This window comes from Lissotriton vulgaris, chromosome 4_1 (assembly GCF_964263255.1).
Source record: "Lissotriton vulgaris chromosome 4_1, aLisVul1.2, whole genome shotgun sequence".
NCBI lineage: Eukaryota > Metazoa > Chordata > Amphibia > Caudata > Salamandridae > Lissotriton > Lissotriton vulgaris.
Window position 1 is genome coordinate 1,851,011,746 of NC_141691.1, and position 27,114 is coordinate 1,851,038,859.

Below are 27,114 nucleotides of genomic sequence, written 5' to 3' on the forward strand. Positions count from 1 at the left end.
ACAGTTAGACGAAGTCTCAAGTACACTATAAGATCTTAGATTATCCGTAGCCAACTTGTGAAACACTAAGTGTAATTTGCTTTACCGTAATGGGTTAGGTTGTAGTTCTGCTCTGTATGCACTCCAGCTGCAAATAGTCAGCAACAGGACAAAAGAAGGTGATCTGCTATTAAAGGAGTCATCTGAATTGCTCCGCAGATGACACACTCAGTGATTCTTTACTGGTGCTGCTGTTGTGGTCTCAAAACAGCTCAAGAACAGCTGTCAGATCCAGAAACCAGATGCATCTCACTCAGTTCCAGCACTGATCTGTTTAGGCATTCAAAAACAGTCATACCAACGTTTGTGCAAAGCAGTGTACTATCATCATCCAAGCACATTTAATACCACAAACCAAAAATGATTTGTGACCTCGCCCCGAGTGAATGTAATCACAATAAGAAGGTAGTTTTACCTTCGTACTAGAGGTGGTCAAGACTACAATTTAAGGGGGAGAGCACAGCCAGAAAAAGGCAAATCTATTGTCAGGTGCATCCTGCATGTGGCCTTGATTCTTATTGAACATAGGGCAAGAGTTTAGTCTACTACATCGAACACTAGAGGTGTTTGTACAGCACACATCCTGAAATCACATATCTGAAGGTGCTCTAATTTGTGATAATGAAGGAAGAAAGAGTCTTGGTGAAATAAAATATTGGCCTCAGATCACACAACTTGGTAAAGCAGGAAGGTTATGTGGATTTGTCTAGTCAGTGTGACTAATCACCCTTGAGGGTATCCTGGAGCTGGAGCAGGCATGTAGGCTGAAGGTGTTTGGTGTCAGCCTCAATGAGTTAGTCGAAAAGCAAGGTCTCCAGCTTATAGCGGAATTCAAGAAGTGAGGAGGAGGCCCTGATGTGTTAAGTGAGGTTGTTCCGGTTGTTCCAGGCCTTGGGTGCAATGTAGGGGAACGCTCTGCTGGATTTCCCATTCTGTTTTTGCAGATGAGGGCGGTGCAAGTGAGAGAGTGGTTGAGTGTAGGTGTCTGGTGGGTGGGTAGAAGTGACGGCAGTTGCTCAGGTATATTCAACAGATGTTGTGTAGTGCCTTGTATGAATGATTGAGGAGTTTGAATTGGCAGCATTTGTATCCGTGTAGCCAGTAGACCTCTCAGATGTGGTGCAGTGTGGGTGAGTCATTGGAAGTCAGGGATGAGTCTCGCTTTAGCGTCCTGTATGGTCTGGAGTTGTTTGTGGAAAGGATTGGAGATCCCAGTGTATCTTTAATTTCTGTAGTCTAATCTGCTTGTGAGAAGGGCTTGTGTGACAGTGCGTCTGGTGTTCCGGGGTAGCCATTTGAAGATCTTGCGGAGAACGCACAGAGCATGGAAGCAGGAGGAGTTCACAGCGTTGACCTGTTCTGTCATGTTGAGCTAGTCATCCAGAATGATTCCTAGGTTTCTGATGTGGTTGCTTGGCACGGGTGTGGGTCCGAACTCTGATGGTCACCAGGTGAAAAAAGGATGAGCTGGGTTTCATTGGCGTCAGATATGATGGAGATGCTTTGTGACCGGATGATTTTAACGAGCAGTGTCATATAAATGTTTAACATAATTGGGCTGAGCGATGAACCATGGGGGACTCTGCACATCAGATTCTTGAATTCAGATGCACAAGATTGTAGCCTAGCTCGCTTTGTTCTTCCTGTGAGGAAGGACCTTATCCAGTTGAGGGGCAGACCTTAGATGCCTCTCTCGTGCAGTCTTCTGATGAGTGTGTGGGCTGGAGTGATCCTGGGTTTTTGGTTTCAAATTATGCAATTCATTCACTAGATGGACTGGGATTAGAAATAGGCCTGGGCATCCAAAACCAAAAGTGCCCAAATTTGTAGGTAGTGCCTTTTCAAGAAGAACTGCTCAATTAGCGTATTTTAGGAGAACTTTATGGTAAAGAAATCCTTTTATAGCTTGCATGACCTCTCGGTCTGGATCTGCACAGCGCTAAGACACCCACGGGTAATGCACGCTTTATAAAACTACCTCATTCATTCATGACCAGTAACCTGGTCATGACTGAAAGCACCATGATTTCACTCGATTCCGACACACATTTTCAGGTCCACAGATCTGCTTTAGCCAATACTTTACTTTACATCTCTGAGTATCCTATCGATAAACCCCTATAGTTTCTTCTCATATGTGGGCGAAACTTGGCAATTATCCCCTACCTCTGGGAAGCTGGTTGTCAGGCAGACACCTGCTCTGGTTGTACAACAGTCCTAGGAGTACTCTGTGGAGTGCTTTGCATACTCTGTCCTTAGACATAGAGGACTTGGAACTGGTACAACCAGTAAAAGTAGACAGCAAATATGTATCCACTGTCTGCACTTTCAATCCTGATTTGAAGTGGTTCCCCTTCAAGTGTCATTTTTAGGCTGCTCTCCAGACAAAGCCTTTGTGTAGTGATTCTTTTCACAACAGGGTCACCTCCAGCCTGGAGTACTCACAACAGAAACACAAAGAGGTGTGAGATTTCTTCATCTGGCTGCATTCATCCAAACTAAAGAAATATTCAAAGACAAAAGGCTCTGCCTCACACATTGCACAACAGAGCCTGCAGTCTCAGCATTCACCGCCAATACATAGTAAATGGCAGTGCTTTAGTAAGACTAATCCGCAGTTCTTTACTAAGCAAAAGGCTAACTGAATTTCTAAAGGAGCCCCATTCCCTCCCTCCAACTTCAGGAATGTCAGCTATTCACTTCCACTGTCTAGCAAAACAACATTACCTCTGTCTTGTGCGAAAGGGCAGGCAAGGGGCATCCAAAATGGACCCCTAAGGACATCAAAACTCTGGTTTTCTCAAACATCCACCAAATAAGCTACACACACAAACAGGCAAAACAAACATTTATAATGTTAGATCTAGGATCTGGGTAAGTGCACAGAAGCAGAACTTTACACCAGTGGGCCATTACATCTCCACTTCAGCAATACAGATAAGCACACCTGGTCACAATTATAGATTCACCAAACATGGCACGCCCCTACTAAACCCATGACAGGTATGTAGTAGCCCACTGTCTGTAAAATGACAGCACACATGGTGGGCTTCTCCAGGTCACAGGATAGGTTCAAGACCTCACTTATGTCAAGTGATAGGCCTAGGACTCGTCTCTACACATGCACTAGATTAGTTTGAGGTTAGGTTCAAAAACCAGAATCCCAGATGCACGCAGTTGGGCACTCAGGGTAGGGGAACACAACTGTATACTTAGCAATTAACATTCGCACCCCGACAACACATATACATTTTCATTGGGAAATCAGGACCACTGAGTATCAGACACGCCTGGGAAAGTGAAACCTCACAAGTGGGCTTAAATTTATTGGAATGAAGGTAAGCAATACAATTTCTTAAATTCATCAGAGAAAACAAGGAAGCAACTTGAGTCAGATCCGATAGCATTTCAACAACATTCTTCAAAGTGAAACATGAAAATGGCGAGATAAAACTGCTGTCAAATGGCAATGATTCGGAGGCATTGGGCACTCTGCAGGGAAATATCCTCTCAGTCCTCTCTGCCATCTGGTAAAAGCATTTCTGATATCTGATGGATGAAATGTGCACATGGTGTTCCACCAAAGGTTTTTCTAGGATCAAGAAATGTTTTCATGACCATTCTCTTTGTGCCCATCTCGGTTAAAAATTTCTTATAGTGTCTATCTTGGTTAAGCAAACATGGTTCTCGCACCTACAAGAATGTTGGTGTCCATTTAATAAAACTGCACCTGCCCTAAAACTGCTTCTGCGAGTTATAATTGAGAGTCACAGGAACTGAAAAAGGGCTCAGGAAGGAGAAACTAAGATGGTATGGACTTTCATTAAAGGTCATGGGTGTACTGTAGTGTAGTAACATTTATTTAAAACTATCCTACCACAAATGAATCACAAGGCTCTAAAAGTATGGTTGCACAGTAGCTACTCCGCTCGTTGTGTATTGTTTGAATAGTATTCGTTAAGTTGTGGCCTAATGGTACTTTGGTGATGTTGTGCATGAGAAGCGGGGTGTGGGATTTTCTCATGTTAAGGGATTTGTGATGAGGTGTTAGATCAAGCAGACGATAAGACAACAACAAAAAAATCACAGATGGTTGTGGGTGTGGTTACTTATAGTCAAACATGATTGCAGGGAGCAGATCACAATTTCTACAAAGAAATGGGAACAGGCATGATTTTTAATAGTTATGGTTCAAAAAGACATGCAAAGTGGTTGTAGCCAGTGATTTAATACATCAGCAAATAAGCCACCTAACTTTATTTTATGGATTAAAAAGGGAAAAAAGTTTGTAAGCATTGGGTCTTGCTTCAAGTTCCGTCATTTGAAATCTGTATGGATAACATAGCCAAATTGGCTAAAATATAATGCTCTGCTTATCAAACCTGGGGGTACTTAGAGCCCAGTGGTTACTAATCTTCACAGCTCTGATACTGGAATAAGTGTTCATTAAAGCTACGGCACTTAAGAAATTAGCAAAAAGGAGACATGACGAGACTGTGTTTATTAGGAAACCGATGTGATTGTGCAACATCAAATACATCCTAGTTTCCTTGAATGCACCAATAAAACAGTATCATATCATAAAGCCAACTGTCAAGATTCAAAAGCGTATTTCTACTCCCTAACCTAGCAGATCCTAGATAACCTATTCCATGACACCATCAATCAAGAATAAAGGAACAAAGCAATTAAAGCGTTATTTATAGATCACATTTTTTTTAAGTTAGATGGTCAAACAACGGGGGCTTAATACTTATTGACATTATGCAGATCATCATAAATTGGTCTCTTGCTAAATGTTTTCAATAAACTCCCCACCACACCATGAAAAATGCAAGTAACTTCATTAAAACAATTAGCACTTACTGTTTTGACTCATGATGACAGACTTCCAGCGTGGGATCATTGTAGATAAATGCTGCTTCTAGATCATTGACCCGCACTCGGTAGATTCGACACTGTTTGCTGTTGAGTTTGATTCTGTTCAAATTGCCCACCGTCGGGAATATTGTCAACTCCACATAGCCCTGCAGGGGTGGAACATTTGGCAAGGGACCATGTGAATTTTACGGTTACTCATAACATTCAAATGAATAACATTACAATTCAAAAGACTACTTACTCAAATGTTACTTATTAGTCAGAGATAGTTTTACCTCAAACCATTCTAGTACAGTTGTTCAGCATGCCAGGAGAAGCATTTACTAAAGGTTTATAGCCAGCTGCCAAGGGCTATACCGGTTGTTAAAGGCCGGAGTTATAGGCCCGAGCCGCAGGGGAGGGCCTTTACGGAAGAAAAGGGCCCCTAACAATGGGTATAGCCCAAGGCAAAAGGGTTTTGAGGCTATTAGAACATTCCAACCACTAAGAGTAAAATTATCTCAATTAAAAAGGGAGAAACATGAAAACAAACCTTGGAATGTTGGAGCTCCAGGCTTATACTAGCCCCTGTAAGACCGGAGCTACTACATTATCTTCAATAAACCTCTCAATATTCCAGTGTTCTAATATAGCCTTATAGGCTTCCGTAGCGGGCTTTACCGGCCTTTAAAGGTTCAGCTCGGGACTTTAACAAGGGAACGGGACTTTAAAGACGGTATAACCTGCTACTTTTTGGAGACTTTAAGGCGATTACGACATTCCACCCCTAGAGGGCAGCATGGTCTAAGAAATAGAGTAAAGACCTCACAAAGTCCAAGGGGGTTGAAATCCCCTTGGGCTACGCGAGGCCTTTGTTCACAGCAACAATTATGAAGGACAAAATTGGAACGTTGAAGCTATGGGCTTTTACCAGCCATTAAACGCACGGAGCACTACATTGTTTTCAATGGAGCTTCCAACATTTCAATGTTATAATACATGAAAAAAAAATCTGCACTTTATTACAAGTAGGCTCTTTCTTTTGTTCCCTTTCTACTCACTGCAGTGTGCTAGGGTATAAGTATCAGAGAAGATTACATCCAGAGGGGGCTATCCACTGCCCAGAATGCTGGATTTTGGCTGGATGAGCAAAGTGATGGCACTTGGGCACATAATGATGTAAATAAGAATTATAGATGGGTAGCTATCAACAATTGTATGGTTATAGAGCACTTTCAATACCTCCTGCGGTTATATTTTTCACCAATGAGTTATGAGTGACTTCTTAAACAAAGCAAGCAAAGCTGCAATAGTCTGCAATGTCATTCAGAAACCATAGTCGAAACATACCATTTATAACGAACAAGTTACTTACCTTCGGTAATGCTTTTTCTGGTGGATACAGTATCTGCCTGTGGATTACTCACCTTGTGAATATCCCCTGCGTCAGCAACATTTGGAAATTATTTTGTAGCTCTTCACGCCGACATGAACAACGTCACAGAAGCACGGCATCGCGCGCGGCTCCGCTGACATCACTGACTCCATATTAGGACTCCGTCGGCGTGATGACATCAGTTCAGCCCTTTTTTCCGTGCTTGGCCCCCCAAACAATGGTCTTTTTTTATCTGTTAACAGGAGAGGCCAGGCGGCATATCAAAGCCAACAGAGATAGCACAACTGTATATGCTTATGTGAAGCAATACATCATGGACCGCCTCGGAGTGGACGACGAAACACACCAACTATAATTCAGAAAAAAAAGGCATGCCCCAGGAGACACCCCAAAGACCCTTTTCTAGAAGTTGAAGGATGCAGCGGATTGCTGGCTTATGCCTTTCGAATCCATCAGAGAAGAAATCATGGACATAATCTACCTCGAGCAGTATCGGGAGGACCAGCCTTATGGGACTCAGAAATGGTTCAGACAGCATGCATGGTTAACCTTGGAAAATGCAGTGGATTTGGTTATGACTTACTCTCATCCCCAGAATCTTAGTTTTCTGGCAGAACCAGACATACCCTTGAAGGTCCCTCCCCCTTTGAGACAAGAAAAGAAGCCGAATAAACTGTCTTATGAGTCTTTTCATGCTAGGTCAGGATGGTCGGAAGCTCCCTCAGCATTAGGTCCCCAATGTTTTGATTTCGGGAAGTGGAGGCACATCACCAAGTTCTGCTGAAAAAGGAAAGAAAAGATGGAAGAAGAGCACAAGGATGTCAGCTATTTGCCCCAGTCAATCCTCTACGCCCAGGAAATGGGTCCAGTATATTATGTAAGTATGAAACTAAATAACCAAACCGAAACTGCTCTACTACATTTGGGGTGCAGACAGTCCGTAGTCAGAGGGGAGTTGGTGTTTCCCTCTCAGATCGTTCCCAATTGGAGGGTGGGGATCCGCTGCTTACACAGAGACACGGAGGACTATCCCATGGACAGATGAACGCTTCATAGCAGAGAAGATCAGGGAACCTGTTGTTGATGTAGGGATCCTACCTTCCCTCCCTGAACAGCTTATTCTAGGCCTAGATAATCCCTGCTTCTACGATCTCTTGGTTGGGAACCTTAGGGCTTACACATGGAAAAACAACACACATAATACCCTTCTCACCTCAGAACCATGGGCTATGGATAATAATTTGAGGGTGGTGTAGGAGAGTAGGATCTGCTTACTATGGTTACCCCCACTTTTGACATTAGTCTGGCTGGGGCCCTGCTATTCAGGACCCCAGCCTAGCTGCTTCCTCTCTAAAATGATTACATGTACTTTAACTACACTCCAGATTGGTTACTGGGTTACCATTGTGAGTCCCTAGTATATGGTACCTTAGGTACTAAGGGCAAAGGTACCCCAGAGGAATACCAGGGGCTGAAGCATGTATTATGCCAGCCCTGAGAAGCTTTCCAAAATGGCACCACAGGACTGCTACAGCAGCCTGGGTAACGTGCTGCATGCACCACTAACTAAGATATGGGTTACCTATAGCTACCTTTAATCACTAACACATATAAACCTATCAGTCACTCCTATGGCAGGCCTTATCAATCCTGAAGGCAGAGTGTTTGGTTGTGTGTGAGAGGGTGCCCATGCATGAGCAGGACCTCTCTGCAGCTTTCAGAATCTATTCTCTAGAGGCTGTTCTGTGATACAGCCAGACCATATACTCTTAAGTGAATTATAACCTCGCGGTAAATGCTAACTTTGGGATGGCTGCATGGAAACATGTCGTGTTTGGTGTCAAACACTTCGGAATCATTACCCCCCCCTCGCCAGTCCTGGCGGCGGGGGTAGAATTCCACCCTTCTAGAGGGACAGACGTGTACACACTGACCTAACTGGTAATAGTTTAAAGGAACCCTAGCATCACAAAATGGATGCTGCAGCCACAGACACTGGTCTGACCTCCTGCTGCTGGACGAAACTTCTTACAAGAAAAAGGAGTTAGGTCCTTGAAAAATGGGGAAGGCTGGACCTTATAAATACTTTGACACAAAAATTGCCGCCCCACTTATTCCATTAGCCCTTGGTTATAGGCAACACATCAACTTCGATTAGATATGTTAGGTATTTTATTTACCTTTGTTTTCAATTCTTTTTATGAAAAAATCATAACATCTCATGACAGAGAAGGAACACTGCACGTGTAACATATAAATACATCAACTGTAATACAACATTTAACAAATGAAAAAATCACGAAGTGAGACATACAAAACAACTGTACCAGTTTCAGACTGTTCAAAAAAGGCAAGTTAACTTTACAAGCCTCAATGACCATCAATGAACGAAATCTTAAGAACAGTGTTAGACAGAATCACATTAGCAGGAGATATCACAGTGCACAAATGACATGAGTCTAAAGCTTTCAATGATCATGAATTGCATCTCCTTTCATGCCGACGCGTTTCGAACTCCAAACAGTAGTTATGGGTTCTCTTCAGGGCCTTGTCATTCTCTGTCTGTACATATATAAAAGAAAGGTAACAGTGTGTAAGTGTGATTGACTATGGCCTCCTTGTTTTGTACTGCTAGTGGTATAACACATATAAATCTCATAGTACCTTGGTTGTAGCTGTGGTTATCCTATGGGAGTTTGTGCATCTTTGGAACTGCCGTCTACAAGGTAATTAAAATCAAATTGTCATTTACACATAGCGTTCAACGCTCGCTCAGCGGTAACCTCCTACCAAAACACTGCAGGACGTACCTTTCACTATTTTTTGGTCCGTGTATGGGCCGTCCCTATGGTGCGGTGAAGTTTATCGGACCTAGGGGGAAGGCGGAGATCGGGTTACTATCATTGTGCTTCTATCGTAGTCTGTCTGGGTATGAAAGATTGTAGAAACAATCCTACCTTATTCGCGTTCACCGCGAGCTTAGGGAGCCGCCGGCTCCGTTATCAACCGTTTGCCCTCGAGTTCTGTTTTGTTTGGACGGATCCCGTGTTAAGTCGCGTGTTGTCCTCTCGAGTCGCGCACTGTTAGCAAAATAGGGAATTAGGTTTGTGTCCCTGTGGCGGGAAGCATATGTGTCTAAAACCCTCTGTCCCGCTCACCTTGTTTGCCGCGACTTGCTCTCACTCTGACTCCGTTCGCTATGGAAGGCGGCGGCCTGGTTGCCTAGTGACTAAAAGCAAACCCAGGACAGTGGGTGTTCTGGGATATGTAGTTCCATGGGAGTGCGCCAATTTACAGCAGATTACGAGAGCATTATTCTGACATCCCCGATTTTCTACCCTTCAGTCAAGGGGGTCACAACACCCCCCGTGGAGCCCCACGCAATTATGGCATTATAGCCTAGACACTTCAGAGAGAGTTTAATCCATTTTGTGTGCTATTAAATTTTAGAATGAGGTATGCCTCTTTCCTAAGAAGTGTTTCTTCAATGTCAATTGGACCTTTATTGCCACTTGGCGCTATTGTCCAGAGTACAGTCCATTTAAAGTCCATTTCGCTGTGGTTTAAATCCAGGAAATGTTGGACCATGGGAGCGCTTACAACTTTTCTCTTGATTCTTGATCTGTGTTGGGTGACCCGGCTGTTGACCTGTTGAGTGGTTTTGCCTATATAGATCTTGTGGCAGTCGCAAATGATCGCGTATACCACATTTCGTGTTTTGCAGTTAGAGAAACTGGCATGTTTACATTTGACTCCCCTATGGTCAAACTCGGACCCTTCAATTGTGGAGTCACATGATATGCAATTTCCACACTTGTGGTGTCCTTCAATTGGCTTAAGGCCCCATATTGATAGTAGATCGCTTTTGGGCTTTGGGGTAGACACGTCTGCTCTAATGACGTCCTGGCCAATACTTTTGTTCTTCTTATATGCGAACAACGGTCGCGGAAAGGGGCATTCAAGTCCATCAAGTAGATGCCAGTTTTTCAAGACCATTTGTCTTACTTTGTGTGTGTCTGGTCCGAACGTAGTCACACAGACCAGTCGGTCCATATCTTTCTTAGCCGTTCTCTCAAGTAAGCACTCCCGGGGAGTATACTGTGCCCTTTTCTTAGAATTATTTAGTAGTCTCTTAGGGTAACCCCGATTCTTCATCTCATTGCAGAAACGAGTTGCATGTTTTTCATAATCTGTCACCTCCGAGCAGTTTCTCCGTATCCGAAGCAGCTGCCCGTAGGGCAGATTGTCTCTCAAGCTTCTTGGATGTGCACTACGGTGGTGGAGGATAGTATTTTTGTCCGTCTTCTTTCTAAAAAGAGAAGACTTCAAAAGCCCATCCTTGCAACTTATCTCTAGGTCTAAGAATGTCATTTTCTCATTGTTGGACTCCAGTGAAAACTTAATGTCGCGATGTCTCCCATTAATCCAAAGGTGGAAGTCCACCAACTCTGCGCGGCTCCCCTGCCACAGGAGCCACACGTCGTCGATGTACCTCAACCATTGTTTAATGTGTTTACTGAAGGGGTTGTTGGAGTACACAAATCTATTCTCATACTCCGCCATGTAAAGTATGGCCATCTCCGGCGCATACGGACAGCCCATGGCCGTACCTTTGATCTGCATAAAATATTGGTCATTGAACCTGAAGTAGTTCTTTTTAAGCGTTAGTTCAGCTAGTTTCAGGATGAACGAGGTAGGGACCTGATGGGGCCTGTCTCTTTTCTCAAGGTATAATTCCAGCACTTCTAGTGCTTCATCTTGGGGAATTTGGGTGTACAAGGACGTTACGTCCATTGTCACCATAAATTCCGTCATTGGGTCAAATTGTGTTCCCTCAACTTTTAGTAAAAAGTCGGTGGTATCCTTCAGATACGATTTTACATCGCCGATGAAGGGCTTCAAAAAGAAATCGATATATTTCGAGAGGGGTTCCAAACATGACTCGCACCCGGAGACAATTGGTCGTCCTGGGGGCTCCTCCGGGTTCTTGTGGATTTTGGGTAAAAAATATAAAATCGGCGTTCTGGGAAATTTCTTTATCAAAAACTCGCTTTCTTTTGGTCCCACAAATCCATCTTCCACACCACATTTTATTATTTCACAGATTTGTCCCTGGATGGCCCGCATCGGGTCCTCTGGGAGTTCTCTGTACCATTCGAGATTGTTAACCTGTGTCGCACCTTCCTTAAGATATTTATCCTTGGACCAGATCACCACCGCTCCGCCCTTATCCGCGGGTTTGATAATGACCGACGGGTCACATTTCAAGTTTTTAATGGCTATGCGTTGGCCTTTGGTGATGTTTGGTTTAGTATATTTCTTATTCTTCTCTAGTTTATTGATTGCTGAAAGCATTACCTGTTCAAACGCCACCACCTGCTTCGGGATATTTTGATAAGGGACAAAAGTGGACTTATTCCTTAAGCCTGTTACCTCTGTGTCCGTGCTTGGTGGTTTATTTGCAAAAAAGGCTCGCAGTCGGATCTTCCTACAAAAGGCAATGGTGTCTAGTTTGAGTCTGGTGAAGTCTGTTCTCTGGCTGGGGACAAACTTCAAACCAATGTTAAGGACAGCTTCCTCGTCTTTAGTAAGTACTTTGGTGGAAAGGTTCACTATTGTCGATGGTGTGGAGTCTAGGACTTGTAAAAGTTCCTGCGGGTGCGCATTTCCCATTGTGGTTTGAACCGAGTTTTTGCCTGTGGGCCTTTGTCTAAAAAAGGCCCTTTCTTGTTTGAGTTATTCCCTCTCTCCTCAGGTCCTGATGAGTTTGAGGAGGATGATGTATCAGAGAATGTTTTGTAGCGATTTCTTGATCGACCCTGGAAATTGTATAGGGCTCCACGTGACTCTGTTTGGGTGTAATAATCCTCCTTGAGGAATGGGTAGGCCCTCTCTAGTGTAAACGCTTTTGAGTCCCTCTCGTATTGTGCAGATTTTGAGTTTATGGTTATGTCTCTAAATGTTTGAATATCTTTCTCTATTTTTTCGAGCAGTGTTTTGGCATCAGAAACCGCTGGGCTTTCCTGAAGACTCTTAGTAAGTACCTCAATTTCCTCTAATTCCTTCGCACATAATCTTTGGGCCGTTTCGATGGTATGGACCATCAGGTCCCGGCTACACTTAGTGTTGATGCAGCTAAAACCTTTTTTATATTCACTGTCCTCCGTAAATATAACAGGGACGTTTTTAACCTGAAGACCCCATGGGATGGTCCCACCCCTGAGGTGTTTCAGGAGAAAATGTCCGTGAAGTTCGGTTCGGATATGTTTTTTCTTGAGTCTGATAAGTTTGTCTGACTCTTTCTGTTGTTGAGCGGAGGTACTCAGGGTAATATTATCAAAAGCAGATGAGGCACATAGGTTCTGAATATGTGCTTCAGAGAAGGATAAAGTGTCTTTCTCTGCCATCACCTTGGGAAGACCTCAAGATCCCCCCACAATTATTATGATGGGTAGTTAGGGCGTGACTCGTAATGCCCGTATTCTACTCTCGCGAGTGTGCACCCGCTCTCAATTTTTACAAGAAAAAGGAGTTAGGTCCTTGAAAAATGGGGAAGGCTGGACCTTATAAATACTTTGACACAAAAATTGCCGCCCCACTTATTCCATTAGCCCTTGGTTATAGGCAACACATCAACTTCGATTAGATATGTTAGGTATTTTATTTACCTTTGTTTTCAATTCTTTTTATGAAAAAATCATAACATCTCATGACAGAGAAGGAACACTGCACGTGTAACATATAAATACATCAACTGTAATACAACATTTAACAAATGAAAAAATCACGAAGTGAGACATACAAAACAACTGTACCAGTTTCAGACTGTTCAAAAAAGGCAAGTTAACTTTACAAGCCTCAATGACCATCAATGAACGAAATCTTAAGAACAGTGTTAGACAGAATCACATTAGCAGGAGATATCACAGTGCACAAATGACATGAGTCTAAAGCTTTCAATGATCATGAATTGCATCTCCTTTCATGCCGACGCGTTTCGAACTCCAAACAGTAGTTATGGGTTCTCTTCAGGGCCTTGTCATTCTCTGTCTGTACATATATAAAAGAAAGGTAACAGTGTGTAAGTGTGATTGACTATGGCCTCCTTGTTTTGTACTGCTAGTGGTATAACACATATAAATCTCATAGTACCTTGGTTGTAGCTGTGGTTATCCTATGGGAGTTTGTGCATCTTTGGAACTGCCGTCTACAAGGTAATTAAAATCAAATTGTCATTTACACATAGCGTTCAACGCTCGCTCAGCGGTAACCTCCTACCAAAACACTGCAGGACGTACCTTTCACTATTTTTTGGTCCGTGTATTGGCCGTCCCTATGGTGCGGTGAAGTTTATCGGACCTAGGGGGAAGGCGGAGATCGGGTTACTATCATTGTGCTCCTATCGTAGTCTGTCTGGGTATGAAAGATTGTAGAAACAATCCTACCTTATTCGCGTTCACCGCGAGCTTAGGGAGCCGCCGGCTCCGTTATCAACCGTTTGCCCTCGAGTTCTGTTTTGTTTGGACGGATCCCGTGTTAAGTCGCGTGTTGTCCTCTCGAGTCGCGCACTGTTAGCAAAATAGGGAATTAGGTTTGTGTCCCTGTGGCGGGAAGCATATGTGTCTAAAACCCTCTGTCCCGCTCACCTTGTTTGCCGCGACTTGCTCTCACTCTGACTCCGTTCGCTATGGAAGGCGGCGGCCTGGTTGCCTAGTGACTAAAAGCAAACCCAGGACAGTGGGTGTTCTGGGATATGTAGTTCCATGGGAGTGCGCCAATTTACAGCAGATTACGAGAGCATTATTCTGACATCCCCGATTTTCTACCCTTCAGTCAAGGGGGTCACAACACCCCCCGTGGAGCCCCACGCAATTATGGCATTATAGCCTAGACACTTCAGAGAGAGAGTTTAATCCATTTTGTGTGCTATTAAATTTTAGAATGAGGTATGCCTCTTTCCTAAGAAGTGTTTCTTCAATGTCAATTGGACCTTTATTGCCACTTGGCGCTATTGTCCAGAGTACAGTCCATTTAAAGTCCATTTCGCTGTGGTTTAAATCCAGGAAATGTTGGACCATGGGAGCGCTTACAACTTTTCTCTTGATTCTTGATCTGTGTTGGGCAGGGGAGGCCTGGACAATAGGTTTCCTGTCACATGGAGGTGTAACCACCTCCCACACAGGCTTTAGTGTATTGGAGCTGGGTGGGTGCATTCAGAGAATGCTTTCCAGACAGTGCTGAGGATACACTTGGTGTCCTTGTGAATACCCCAGTTCAAACCGGTTGCAGGGGCACTCAGCCCCTGCTCTGGCGCGAAACTTGACAAAGGAAATGGGTGTAACCACCCCTCTTTCCTGACCCTCCCATAGGTGGGTCCCCAGAGTATGTCCAAACCCCTATCTTAGTAGAAGTATGGGAACCCAGTCCTTAGGATTTCAGATTACACCTGGACGAAACTCTGCAACATATATCCTGGAACTTCGACATTCTACACAACTAGAAGACGGAAGAATCTCCCTTGGGGTCAAGGAGTGACTTCCCCGTTCAAACAGGCACCAAAGAAGCATCTTGCCGGTCTGCATTTTCGAAGCTCCCGCCGGACTCCGAAGTATTTGCGACTCAGGACACGGACTTCCAGACTTCTCAGAGGCCGACACGAGATCCCAGCAAAGCTGAGACCCGCAGACCTCACGAGTGACGTGGAACCGGAACTCCTGGACACTGTGCACATTTGCAAGTGCATCGACTTCCCGAGCTTTCCTGAAGTTTTGAATTGGCCTAATTGTAGTCCAAGCCCCGAGCACCATCTGCAAGGAAGATAGATCTGCACGAGTGTTCCGTGAGCCCGCTTCTAGCATTTCTGCTCAAGGCCCCTTCGCGATACCTGGTCAGTCGACTGGTGGGTCCCCACAAAGGTAACTCTTCTTTCCTTTGGGCTTCCCTAGTTGCTCCAGACGTGCCTTGACTCCACACTGAGTGGTGAGTACCTCAGAACTTGCTGGTCTGCACCGAAGCCAATCTCTGCTTTCTGTGTGGTTTGCTTTTGCCAAGGCTTGTTGGGTCCAATCCGGAAACTGACACCACAGCACTCGACATCCTTCGTGGGACAGATCGAATCCAGAACCTGGTCGTCGTCGACGCCTCCTGGTCCTCGTGGCTGAAGAGTCGAGCTTCACCTTCTTCACCTGCAAGCACCCGACATTGGTGTGCATCCGCTCTTCGCCTTCCTGGTCACTGGCAAGTGACCCAGACACTTTCCCCTCTGCTTTCAGGTTCTTCACATCTCCGATCCACCCTTGGATCCACCCGGACACTTTCCTCTTGGTCGCCAGGAGCACTTTGCAGTACATCGCCATTGAAATCGACGACAAAACACGACGTGAAAAGACACCTATGTACCCGGCTTCCCTGGGTGAGGTAACTGGAGTACTCCGGTGCTCCTGTGCGTGTTTAGGGACCAGATTATGTTCTTTGCTCATTCCCGCCTATTAGCTGGTCATTGTGGGGTAGAAAAAACAGCCAATCCATCCTGAGAGCTTTTTTTGGCCGAGATCTATGCTACGCCTTTCCCCTTCAAAAACCCAAATGTATCATATCAACCTTTTTTAAAAATGGTTGGGTCCCCCTCCTAGTACCGTTCCAGTAGACAAAGAGACCTCTCATACTGTCAACAACACTGTGGTCAATCCACAATTAGTGGAAGAAAAAAGACAAGAGACATATAACCTGCTCCACTTTTTTTCTGACGTCTTCTCAGATCATCCCGGGAGAACACATCTAGCCATGCACTCCATACCCACAAATGAAGGGGTCATAGTTAAACAAAGGCTTTATCGAGTTCCTGAAGCCAGTAGGGCTACCGTACAACAAGAAGTCACACAAATGTTAGAGACCGGCATCATAGTTCCGTTTAAAAGCAATTGGTGCTCGTCTATTGCGCTCGTCCCAAAACCGAACACTAGGATCGGTTTTTGCATAGACTTTAGAGCAGTTAATCAACTCTCCAAGCAAGACGGATATCCCCTTCCAAGGGTGGATGAGCTCATTGAGCGGTTAGGGGAAGCTCGTTACATCAGTACCATTGACCTTACCAAAGGCTATTGGCAAATCCCTTTAAAGCCAAAAGATCAGGAAGAGACAGCTTTCTCCACTCCAGACTGTTTATATAACTTTACCGTCTTGCCGTTTGGATTACATGGCCCCCCTGCCATTTTTCAGAGGCTCATGGACACCCTCCTCGCACAACACCAGAAATATTCTTCCGCATACCTGGATGGTATCATAGTATACAGTAAAACCTTGTCCAAACACCTGCACCACCTTCAAACTATTCTACCCGAACTCAGACCTGCCCATATTCGTATCAAAGCTAAGAAGTCTAAATTCGCCTACCAAAAAGTCAAATACTTGGCTTATATGTTAGGGAAAGGTATGATCAAACCTCAGACAGAAAAGGTCAAAGCCGTACAAGACATCCCTTTTCCTAAACCCAAGAGAGAACTGAGGGACTTTTGGGGGCTTGTAGGTTATTACAGACGCTTTATACCCCAGTTCTCAGACATAGCTGGCCCACTTACAGATCTACTAAAAAAAAGAAATGCTTCAAGGAGGTGAGCCGTCTAGCGCTCCGACCTCCTCCTCCTCAAAAGCAGGGTTGGAACGGGAACACGCCGGACGTGCTGCTGCTGCGGCTGTGTTGTGATGTGAATTTTTAAAACAGCTTTTAAAAAAGAAACTGCTCTCTGTATTTCTACTTTGCTTGCTCACAGCTGATCTAGAGCTGTTTTCTATTCTATACTTTGCCCGCATTTGCTCCCTTACCTCTCCTGAGTGTGGCTGTACCTCTGGACTCCCCGTTCCACCGCGAGCTGACTACTAGCTCGATTGATGTGGAAGGAGCCCATTGGCCGCGACACTTGCTAGGGGTTACTCACTTCCGGTTCAAGGAGGTGAGCGGTCTAGCACTCCGACCTCCTCCTCCTCAAAAGCAGGGTTGGAATGGGAACACGCCGGACGTGCTGCTGCTGCGGCTGTGTCGTGATGTGAATTTTTAAAACTGCTTTTAAAAAAGAAACTGCTCTCTGTATTTCTACTTTGCTTGCTCACAGCTGATCTAGAGCTGTTTTCTATTCTATACTTTGCCCGCATTTGCTCCCTTACCGCTCCTGAGTGTGGCTGTGCCTCTGGACTCCCCGTTTCACAGCGAGCTGACTACTAGCTCGATTGATGTGGAGGGAGCCCATTGGCCGCAACACTTGCTAGGGGTTACTCACTTCCGGTTCAAGGAGGTGAGCGGTCCTCCTTATAGCCCGATATAGCCCGATGCAGCCCACGATGCGCAGCGGACGCAGGCGCGCCTAAGGCAAGCCCGTCCGCGCACGGCCGGGACCAGGGGCCAGTCCCCCTGCTTGTCGGCCCTCCACCTGGGTGTACTCAGCGGAGGAACTGCTCACGTTACGTGGCAAAGTACACCTCTCCACGCCTATGCTGGGCTCAGACAATCTTGCATGCCTCAGCCTAGCGCAACCCCCCACTTACACCCCTGTCACTGCCACGCCGTCTTCCGGGGACTTTGACACGGACCCCTCATCAATCACTCTGCCCTCAGAAAGGCCGGGTGCCAGGCATGACTGTTTGTCTATCTGGTATCTCAATACCAGATCGCTGGTCAAACACCAGGTACTCGACACAGTCAGGCCTGACATACTTTTATTGTCTGAGACTTGGCTCACGGCAGAGTCCTCCCCGGTTATTTTGGCAGCTGTTCCTGACGGCTTCTATGTCCTTCTGGCAAACCGCCCCCAAGGTAAAATTGGAGGGGGGGTGGCTGCCATCATTTCTCACTCCTTTAAATCCAAGTCGTTCGCTATGCTCCCTATACCCTCAGCTGACTATGTTCTCTTCAAACTAGAGTTGGAAACCCTCCCCCTTACTTTTGCCCTATTCTACCGTCGCCCTGGCCAGTCGCCCAACTTCCTGCACCACTTTGGCAGCATGATAGCAGAGCTAGCAATAAATCACGCCAGCATCCTCATAATTGGGGACTTTAATTTCTGGCCCAATGCCCTGCAGGAAAGTGCCCACTTCGGGGAGTTCACTGACCTGTTAGTTGGTCTCAATTTTTCTCAGTTCATTCATGCACCTACTCATGTTAAGGGACATATCCTTGACCAAGTCTGGTCACTGAATCAGGACATCTTTGATGAGCAGATTTCCCCATGTGCTTGGTCGGACCATTTCTCCATCTCCTTCACGGTCCCCAAATCCTCTATTATTACAACTCGCCCCTGTAACCCTCCACTAATTCGTAGTTGGGGCCGAGTCAACCTCCCTTTGCTCTGTCTCTCGCTTGCCACTACGACTCCTCCTTTGACTGGGGAGGCTGGTCTTCCCCTGTCCATCAATGCTCAGGCAGAGAACATTCATAACTGGCTGGCAGATGCTCGGGACACTTTTGTCCCATTAAGGAAACTTAGGACTAAACACCCCCATGACGCTCAGCGTTGGTTCACTATTGACCTCTCCAACATGAAACTTGCACTACGCCAAGCAGAGCGCAAGTGGAGGGCTCACTACTGTCCTGACAAGAAGCTGACCTTCTTGACGGCACTGAAGGAATACAAAGCCGCCATTCTCGTTGCAAAAACAGAATATTTCTCGCAGAAAATTCTCAACTCCTCAAACAAATCGAGGGAGATTTTCACGATAGTCAACGAGCTCGCAAAACCTGACCGGGTCACGATGCCCCCTCTGCTCTCCCAGCCTCTCTGTGACTCTCTCAACAATTACTTTGTTGAGAAGATAGATCTTATCAAAGCGAGCATCCCCAGCCCTGATCCCGGACTCGACATAGGCAGCCCCCCAATTAACCCTCTTTCACTGTTGAATTTTCCCCCTGTTACCATTGCAAGTTCCCCCTGCTCCTTTGGAGAGTCCGTTCCGGCACTCCCTCCGACAGATGCCCAGCTCATGTTGCTCGGAAGATCTTTCTTGACCTCCCTGAGGTCCCCCTTGCCCTGCTTAATAATTCCCTCAGCCAGGGTAGGGTTCCCAGCCCCTTCAAATCGGCCATTGTCACACCTATTTTGAAAAAACCAGGGGCGGACCCGGCCACCCTCAGTAACGTTCGGCCGATATCCCTGCTTCCATTTCTGGGCAAACTGCTGGAGGCCCATGTCTCCAGCTGCCTTGGCTCATTCATCGAATATTCCGGGTGTCTGGACCAGCACCAGGCAGGATTCAGACCTCAGCACTCTTCTGAGTCAGTCATGGTAGCAGTCCATGATGAACTCAGGAAGGGAGCGGACCGGAACATCTCCAGGCCTTGGTGCTCCTCGATCTGTCGGCGACATTCGATACCGTTGATCATTCCATTCTTATTCAACGGATCGAGATCGCCGGCATCAGGGGCACCCCGCTCAGGTAGCTTACCTCATTTTTACAAGACCGCAAGCAAGCAGTTCGTCTTGGCTCTTTTATGTCTGAGGCAAAGGACCTGACTTGTGGGGTCCCCAGGGCTCTTCCCTTTCCCCCTTATTATTTAACCTTTATATTCTCCCACTGATTGCTAAACTTAGACCAGTGGTCATTTTCAATAATGCAGATGACATGCAGCTCATCTTCAATACTGACTCCTCCCCTTCCTCAATAGAGAATTTTCAGAGCACAATGGTGTTCATCAGTAGCTGGATGAATGCTAATCAGCTTAAACTCAATCCAGACAAGACTGAGTTGGTGCTCACTGGTCCCCCTAACAATCCATGGAATCCCAGCTTCTGGCCACTCACGCTGGGCGGAGCCCCCCGTCCAACGGGCTCGGTTAAGAGTCTTCGAGTTACCATCAGTAATGATCTGTCCATGAAACATCAAATCAAATCTGTGATGTCGGCTTGCTTTATACATCTGCGCCGCATCAGGAAGATTAGCAGATTCCTTACCCATGATGCCCTGGTTCACATCGTACTGGGCTTAGTAGTGTCCTGCATTGATTATGCGAATTCCCTCTACATCGGGATCCCCCTCTACCAGTCCCACCAACTCCAACTTGTCCAAAACCAGTCTGCCAGATTGATCTTTCGGCAGCCTAAGTCTTGTTCTGCGAAACCGCTCCTGAAAAGCCTACACTGGCTCCCAGTAGTCCAGCGCAGTCTCTTCAAAGTTGGCTGCACCACGTACTTAGCCCTCACCAATCAAGGACCCTCCTACATTGATGCTTTGCTCGATCGATATACTCCCTCCCGAACACTTCGGTCGGCTGGACTCAATTTCCTCTCCACCTGCACGTTCAAGCGTAAAAGCCTTGGGGGCCTAAGATTTGCCTCACAAGCCCCCCGCCTGTGGAACTCTCTTCCGCCCGGCCTACGCCACATCACCTCCTACCAGGTGTTCAGGAGAGCTCTGAAGACGTGGCTGTTTGCACAGGCATTTGATTAAATTCCTCCTGCTCTGTTGTTAGTGTCAGTTAGTCTCAAAGCGCCATGAAGCCGCTGGTGTACGTGCGCTGTATAAATGTCTTTTTCATTCATTCATTCATTCATTCATTTTTTCATTCATTCATTCATTCTTCTCCCTATCTACTCAAAATCCCTTTTGGCCCCCAGGTCATGGCTTTCCGGACTCTGAAATCCGCTCTGACCACTGCCCCTGGATTCATTTCCCCCAATTTTCAGAGATCGTTCATTCTTCAGACAGACGCCTCCGGGATAGGGATTGGAGCCGTCCTTTCCCAGTTGGACCCGGACGGACAGGAGAGACCAATCCTCTATATAAGTAGAAAGCTCTTCCCGAGTGTCACGGGGCCACCGCTGAGCTGGGACGGGGTGAGGACTTTAACATTTATTCCTTTCCACCCCGTCCACAGGATGACTGCGGGCCCTTTAATTCGGCCTGGGCTTCCCCTGAGGCGGAGCCCTTCATCATGACGTCACCCCATGTCGACCAATCAAGCGGTTGGAAGGCGGATAAGGAAGCCTTACCGGAACCTGTCGGGGCGAAAGGCGGTGTTGGTGAGGAGGAGACACTACCAGGGGCGGCTCTAGGATCATGGTGGCCCTGGGCAGGGAGCGTAGGTAGGAGGCCCCGGAAGAGGGGGTCCAGGCGGGGCGGAACCCCCTGGAGCTCAGGAAGGTGTTTTAATAAAACGTCCAGAAAAGGCACTAGATGAGTACCTGCGGCTGCTCCTACCCTTCTATGCCCTACCTTTACACGCACTGCTGCCTCCATACAGTTCTTGTACCTCTATACCTTCCAGTGTATATAGTACAACCCTGAACTGCACCTTATCCTTCCTATACCGCTGTACCTTCCTAAAACAGCAGCTGTCTCTGCCTTATACTTCCTACAACTTGTACTCTTTTTTTCCTTCCTATGCCCCAGTGCCGTACCTTTCCATACACTGCAACCTCCATATCACCTCTATACCTTCCATTTTACACAGCGCGGCCCTCTGCTGCACCTCATCCTTTCATACCCATGTGCTCTCCGTTTCCCTGCACTGCAGCCTCCCTCCCTATCATTCCCGTACCACAATAGCTTCACAAACCCCTCCCCCTTTATTTTGTTTTTTCTAGAGCCCCTACCTTTCGCATATAGATGTCTCACTCTATACCACACCCCTAGACAATGCACATACACCATTCAGTGCACTGTCCTTTGCACATTTCCCACGCAACACACCCCTAGACATTTATTCCAGTACATCTACTCCTCTAAACATGTCTGCCTATGCACCCTCTTCCTCTCATGTCACCTTCTGTCCCCAGCACATTTCTTCTTCAGTAACCCACATCTTTGGCTCTACAACTCTCTGCACATCTTCGTTTATATACCCTTTCTTTTACTTTTCTACACCCTACACATTTCCCCACACCCTACACTGCTCCACCTTCCCAAACCCCTGCCCATTTGCCTATCTACAACCCATTTCCATACGAATGCCGCCTTTGCCACCACCTCCCCTACGCATGACCCGTATATAGTGTCAACCCCTACTCATGGTTCGCTTTTCTACTCACCCTCTACAACGGCACACCCCACTCTTCTTTATATTGCCCCTGTTCCACACTTCTCTTTCAGTTCTCAGCATTGTTTCTTTTCGACATACTCTCTTTTTGAACCCCCTTTCATTGTATATGTCTCTTTCTGCAGCCTCTCCTGCACATTTCCCCTTCTTTCCCCCTCTTATCCTATCGGCTTCTCCTTGTATACATTCTCTGCCAGTCCCCAGTGTGCATGGCAGGCTCTGCCCTCTGCTCTGACAGCTGAGGCCGCTACCTCTGGCTTGCGCGTCTATGGGGAGGCCCTGGGGTGTCAAGGGCCGGCCCACACGGCCTCACTGAGTGGAAGCCCATCCCTATACCGTCACTGCACAGCACCGTCTCAAACTGCAGCCACCGCCGCATGTGGCTTCAATAACACGCACATGCTGGGCCCGTCAAGGGCGCACAAATGCAGACATTTTTTCCCATATAATAATTTAAGCTTTTTCAACAATACTTTTAATATCCTCGTGGCACATTGCATAAACACTGGACGCCCTATGATTATTAGAATCATGTTAAAAAGTGAAAGTAATTACTTACTGGGACAGCCTTAATTGATCTGCGATGGAGGCCTGCTGCGCAACACGCTGCCTGCTTCTCTCTTCGGCTGAAGATTATCTCCTTGCAGTTGGGCAGTATGGTGGGCGGGCCGCGGCCAAAAACAATCCTTATTGGCCTGAATCTGGGCACACACTTGAAGATTTGCCAGGGAGGGACGGGGTGGGCTATTAATATATTTTACAATAGTTCATTGGTAGCTCATGAACGATTGTAAAATGCGGTGTGACGGTGACCTACACCCGAGGCAGGGACCCAGGCAGTTTCATTTTCTGGCAGTGATGTGAGACTGCATCCAATTTAAAATATATTTAAATTAAGCACTGGTGTGGTGGCCCCTGGCGTTTGGTGGCCCTGTGCAGGTGCACAGCTTGCACATGCCTAGGGCCGGCCCTGACACTACGGAAGGCGGAGTCGAAGGAGAGCAGAGGACGGGAGGCGAGGACGGAGGAGAGCGGAGGAAGGACGGTGCGAGTCGGAATCGGAGGGGACGAAGGTACCAAGGAGCCAGGAGGCCAACGAGGCCGCGAACCGCCCGGCCACGCTTCAAGGGAAGTGTGGCTAGAAAAGGTATGGGCTCGTATACGGAACGCTTGGTCACAGGGAGGGACGGGGTAAAGCTACGGGGAGGTCACAGGACTGTGCTGGTGGTGTTTTCTTTCTTTATGCTTTCTTTTTGGCTCATAAAACCATTCACCTTTCTGATCTGCACACCCCCCGGGGTTTTATCACCCGAGGTCCAGTACCGGTTTAGGTGACTCCTCACCCCGTTCCCTAATTAGATATTTGGTCCGAGAACCGTACCCTAAAGCCTCTTTTTCTTTTATTTTTTGATGCCAATTTCCTGTCCGGTTGGAGGGAAGAGGAGAGGAACGCCAGAGAAGAACATCGGGATCAAGAGGCCAAGACTGCTGTCTTCATGCTTGTAATGGAGTGTCTCCTTATCCAGCAGCAATATCAATAAATATTTCGAACAAACCAGTGTCTCCAGTCGATACCTTAGTGGCCCCGTGGTGCGGCCTCACACCGAGGGAATGTGTGTATCTCACAATCGAAAAAGAATGTCCAGCCCTAATATAGAGCACTGAATAACTCCATTATTATTTGGAAAGCAGGGCATTCATTCTGTATACCGATCATGCGCCTCTTACCTGGCTCCAGAGAAAAAAGGGGAACAATGACTGAGTCCGCAGGTGGTTCATAGCCCTACAACCCTTGCAATTTGAGGTCCGGCACAGGAAGGGCAAGGATCAAGTTAACATGGATTCTGCATCATGCATCTCAATTTCCCATGATCTGGAAAATCCTAGGGGAGGGGAGTGTCGCAGGGTCAAGAATGACTTGGGGGAGGAGATACCATACACACCGGTGGCACGGACAAATGAGGTACTCATCCTCCATGTACAGGATTAATCTCCGGGCAGTCTCTTTAAAACACCGGAGCTCAACATCCAAAAAGAAGGCGGCTCACAAAGCCGGACGATGTCTCCAACCCCGGACCAATAGGAAGAGCAAACCACGAGGACAAAAGCGGAAAAGGAAGCAGGAACGACGGCTGAGGTGAAAGCGAACGTCGGACAACGCGGAACCAGAGAGCATGGACGAGAGCCGAAATCCCCTCGCCTATACAAGGCGGAGAAGAGATCCCGGAGGACGAGAAGACGCCAGGAGGCCATCGGTCCCATGCTTCACCCTGCCATTCTCCTGGAGGAGCGTGACTGGACAAGGTACAGTTCCGGCTGCAGGTCCTTACGGTTTTGGACCTGGAAGGTAAACAAGTAAGGGGAGGACACACCTTTATTAAACCGGAGTGCTAACCGGGTTACACTTAGTGGTGGTATAGTGTTTGGTTGTGGTGAAACCTCCAGCACAGGACCCCTACCCTTCAGCCTATTGTCACTGTCCCAGATAGTTACCAGTGGTTATTTCTTTCCGGGGGGCACCTGAAATCTATGATCGACCCAGTAGCTGTCCAAGGTGAAGAAAGGGAAGAAGCATTCCTAGCCAACGCCTACCAGCCCCTGAAAGGACAATATAGAATATAAAGAAAACTGACCTCTGTAACGAATAAAAATAGAAAAAGGAGTAAAAGAACCCAGTCGCCTTTCGATTCCTTCGAGGGCTTAATCCCTTCATTGAGCACTTGTGACAAACTAGCAAAATAAAACCAATTATCTGGAGAATGTTCAGATTGTTCCATCCTGGCTCCATTTACTGATTTTAAATGTAAAACAGAAAAAACCTGCTGTGGTCCTTGTCTTTGAAAATTGATAGTCAAACAAATTAGAACCCCCGATTCCAAATTGTGCATAACTGGGTGGTGTATTCTAACACACCAGGTCAATATCATAACTCCAGAGTGAGGAACTTACCAGGTGTGGTGCATAACTTCAATTCCAAGTTGTTTTAAACGTACAAATGAGGCATAACATGTAGAACCAGCATTTACGAAACAGAATTTCAAAAGCTTTGCCTTTTACCTCAATATATTTCGACAGGTGTGACCTGCAGGAATCTGTTACGGAAAACATGATAATTATCACTCAAGTCATAATTCTGATCGGTGGCTTAGGGCCAGATGTACGACCCTTTTTTGTGGCCGCAAATGGGAGATCCTACCGTTTGTGACCGCAATAGAGGGTAATGGCATGTACAAATGCTATTTTGCGAGTCACTGACTCGCAAAATAGCATTTGCGACTCTTAGAAAGCGGTGTCCCTTCCTAATAGCGTGTCACCATGACATGTACAATTGTTTTGCGACCGCATTTGCAGACGCACAACACTTGCAGTTTACCATCTACTTCAAGTAGGTGTAAACCACTCGCAAAAGGGAAGGGGTCCCCAGGGGACCCCTTACCCTTTGTGAGTATATAAGAAAATATTTTTAAGAGCAGGCAGTGGTGCCCTTAAAAACATGAAACGGAAAAGTTTAATTTTTGTTTCTAAATGCAGCGCGTTTTCCTTTTAAGGAAAATGGGCTGCATTTTTTAAACAAGCATTTGCAATGCAATAGGTCTCGCATTAATTAAGTTTGAGCTATTGGCATTGCTAAATATTGCAACACCAATTGCAACAAAAGTCTATAAATTGTAGGCCAAAAAAATGTGTATTTATTTTTATAGCAATGGTGGCTTGCTGCACTTGGATGAATATGTTTAAAAGTAAAGTGTGCCATACTGCGATTGCTACAATAGTTAATTGTGGATGTGTTAACAATTGATGTGTGCACTGATGGCTGGTGGTGTGTGTGCCTGTAGAAATTGTGCACTGATGGCTGATGGTGTGTATGCCTGGTGGAAATGTGCACTGCCACCTGATGGTGTGTGCCTGGTAAAAGCGTGCACTGACGGCTGGTGGTGTGTCTGTGCCTGTTGAAAGCATGCCCTGACGGCTGGTGGTGTGTGTGGGCCTGGTGAAAGCGTGCACTGACGGCTGGTGGTGTGCCTGGTGAAAGCATGCACTGACGTCTGGTGGTGTGTGCCAATGCAAGCGTGCACTGACGGCTGGTGGTGTTAGTGCACGGTGAAAGAGTGCACTGGCGGCTGGTGGCGTTTGTGCCTGGTGAAAGCGTGCACTGACGACTGATGGTGTCTGTGCCTGTTAAAAGTGTGCATTGACTGTGTGTGTGGTTGTGTGTGTGTGGTTGTGTGTGCGGTTGTGTGTGGGTGGTTGTGTGTGAGATTGTGTGGGTGGTTGTGTGTGTGGTTGTATGTGTGGTTGTGGTTGTGTGTGTGGTTGTATGTGTGGTTGTATGTGTGTGGTTGTGTGTGTGTGCTTGTGGTTGTGTGTGTGGTTTTGTGTGTGGTGGTGGTGGTTGTGCGTGTGGTTGTGTGTGTGGTATTGTGTGTGGTTGTGTGTGTGGTGTGTGTGTGGTTGTGTGTGTGTGGTGTGTGTGGTTGTGTGTGGTTGTGTTTGTGTGTTGTGTTTGTGTGTGTGGTTGTGTGTGTGTGTGTGGGTGTGTGTGGGGGTGTGTGGGAGTGTGTGTGGTTGTGTGTGTGGTTGTGTGTGTGTGTGTGTAGTGGTGGTAGTGTGTGTGTGTGTGTGTGTGTGTGTGTGTGTGTGTTGGTAGTGTGTGTGTGTGTGTGGTGGTAGTGTGTGTGTGTGTGTGTGTGTGGTGGTAGTGTGTGTGTGGTTGTGGTAGTGTGTGTGTGGTTGTGGTAGTGTGTGTGTGGTTGTTGTAATGTGTGTGCGGTTGTGGTAGTGTGTGTGTGGTTGTGGT

General features: G+C 46.6%; 1 protein-coding gene across 2 annotated transcripts in view; it reads right to left on the reverse strand.

Annotated features, from left to right (window-relative positions):
* Window positions 1–27,114, reverse strand: part of TAF2 (TATA-box binding protein associated factor 2) — a 765,870-nt gene that overhangs the window by 714,350 nt on the left and 24,406 nt on the right. For both annotated transcript variants that reach the window (XM_086966160.1, XM_086966159.1), the window contains exon 3: window positions 4,906–5,066. In XM_086966160.1, the coding sequence (XP_086822286.1) occupies window positions 4,906–5,066 (161 nt within the window). The remainder of the gene's footprint in view (window positions 1–4,905; window positions 5,067–27,114) is intronic.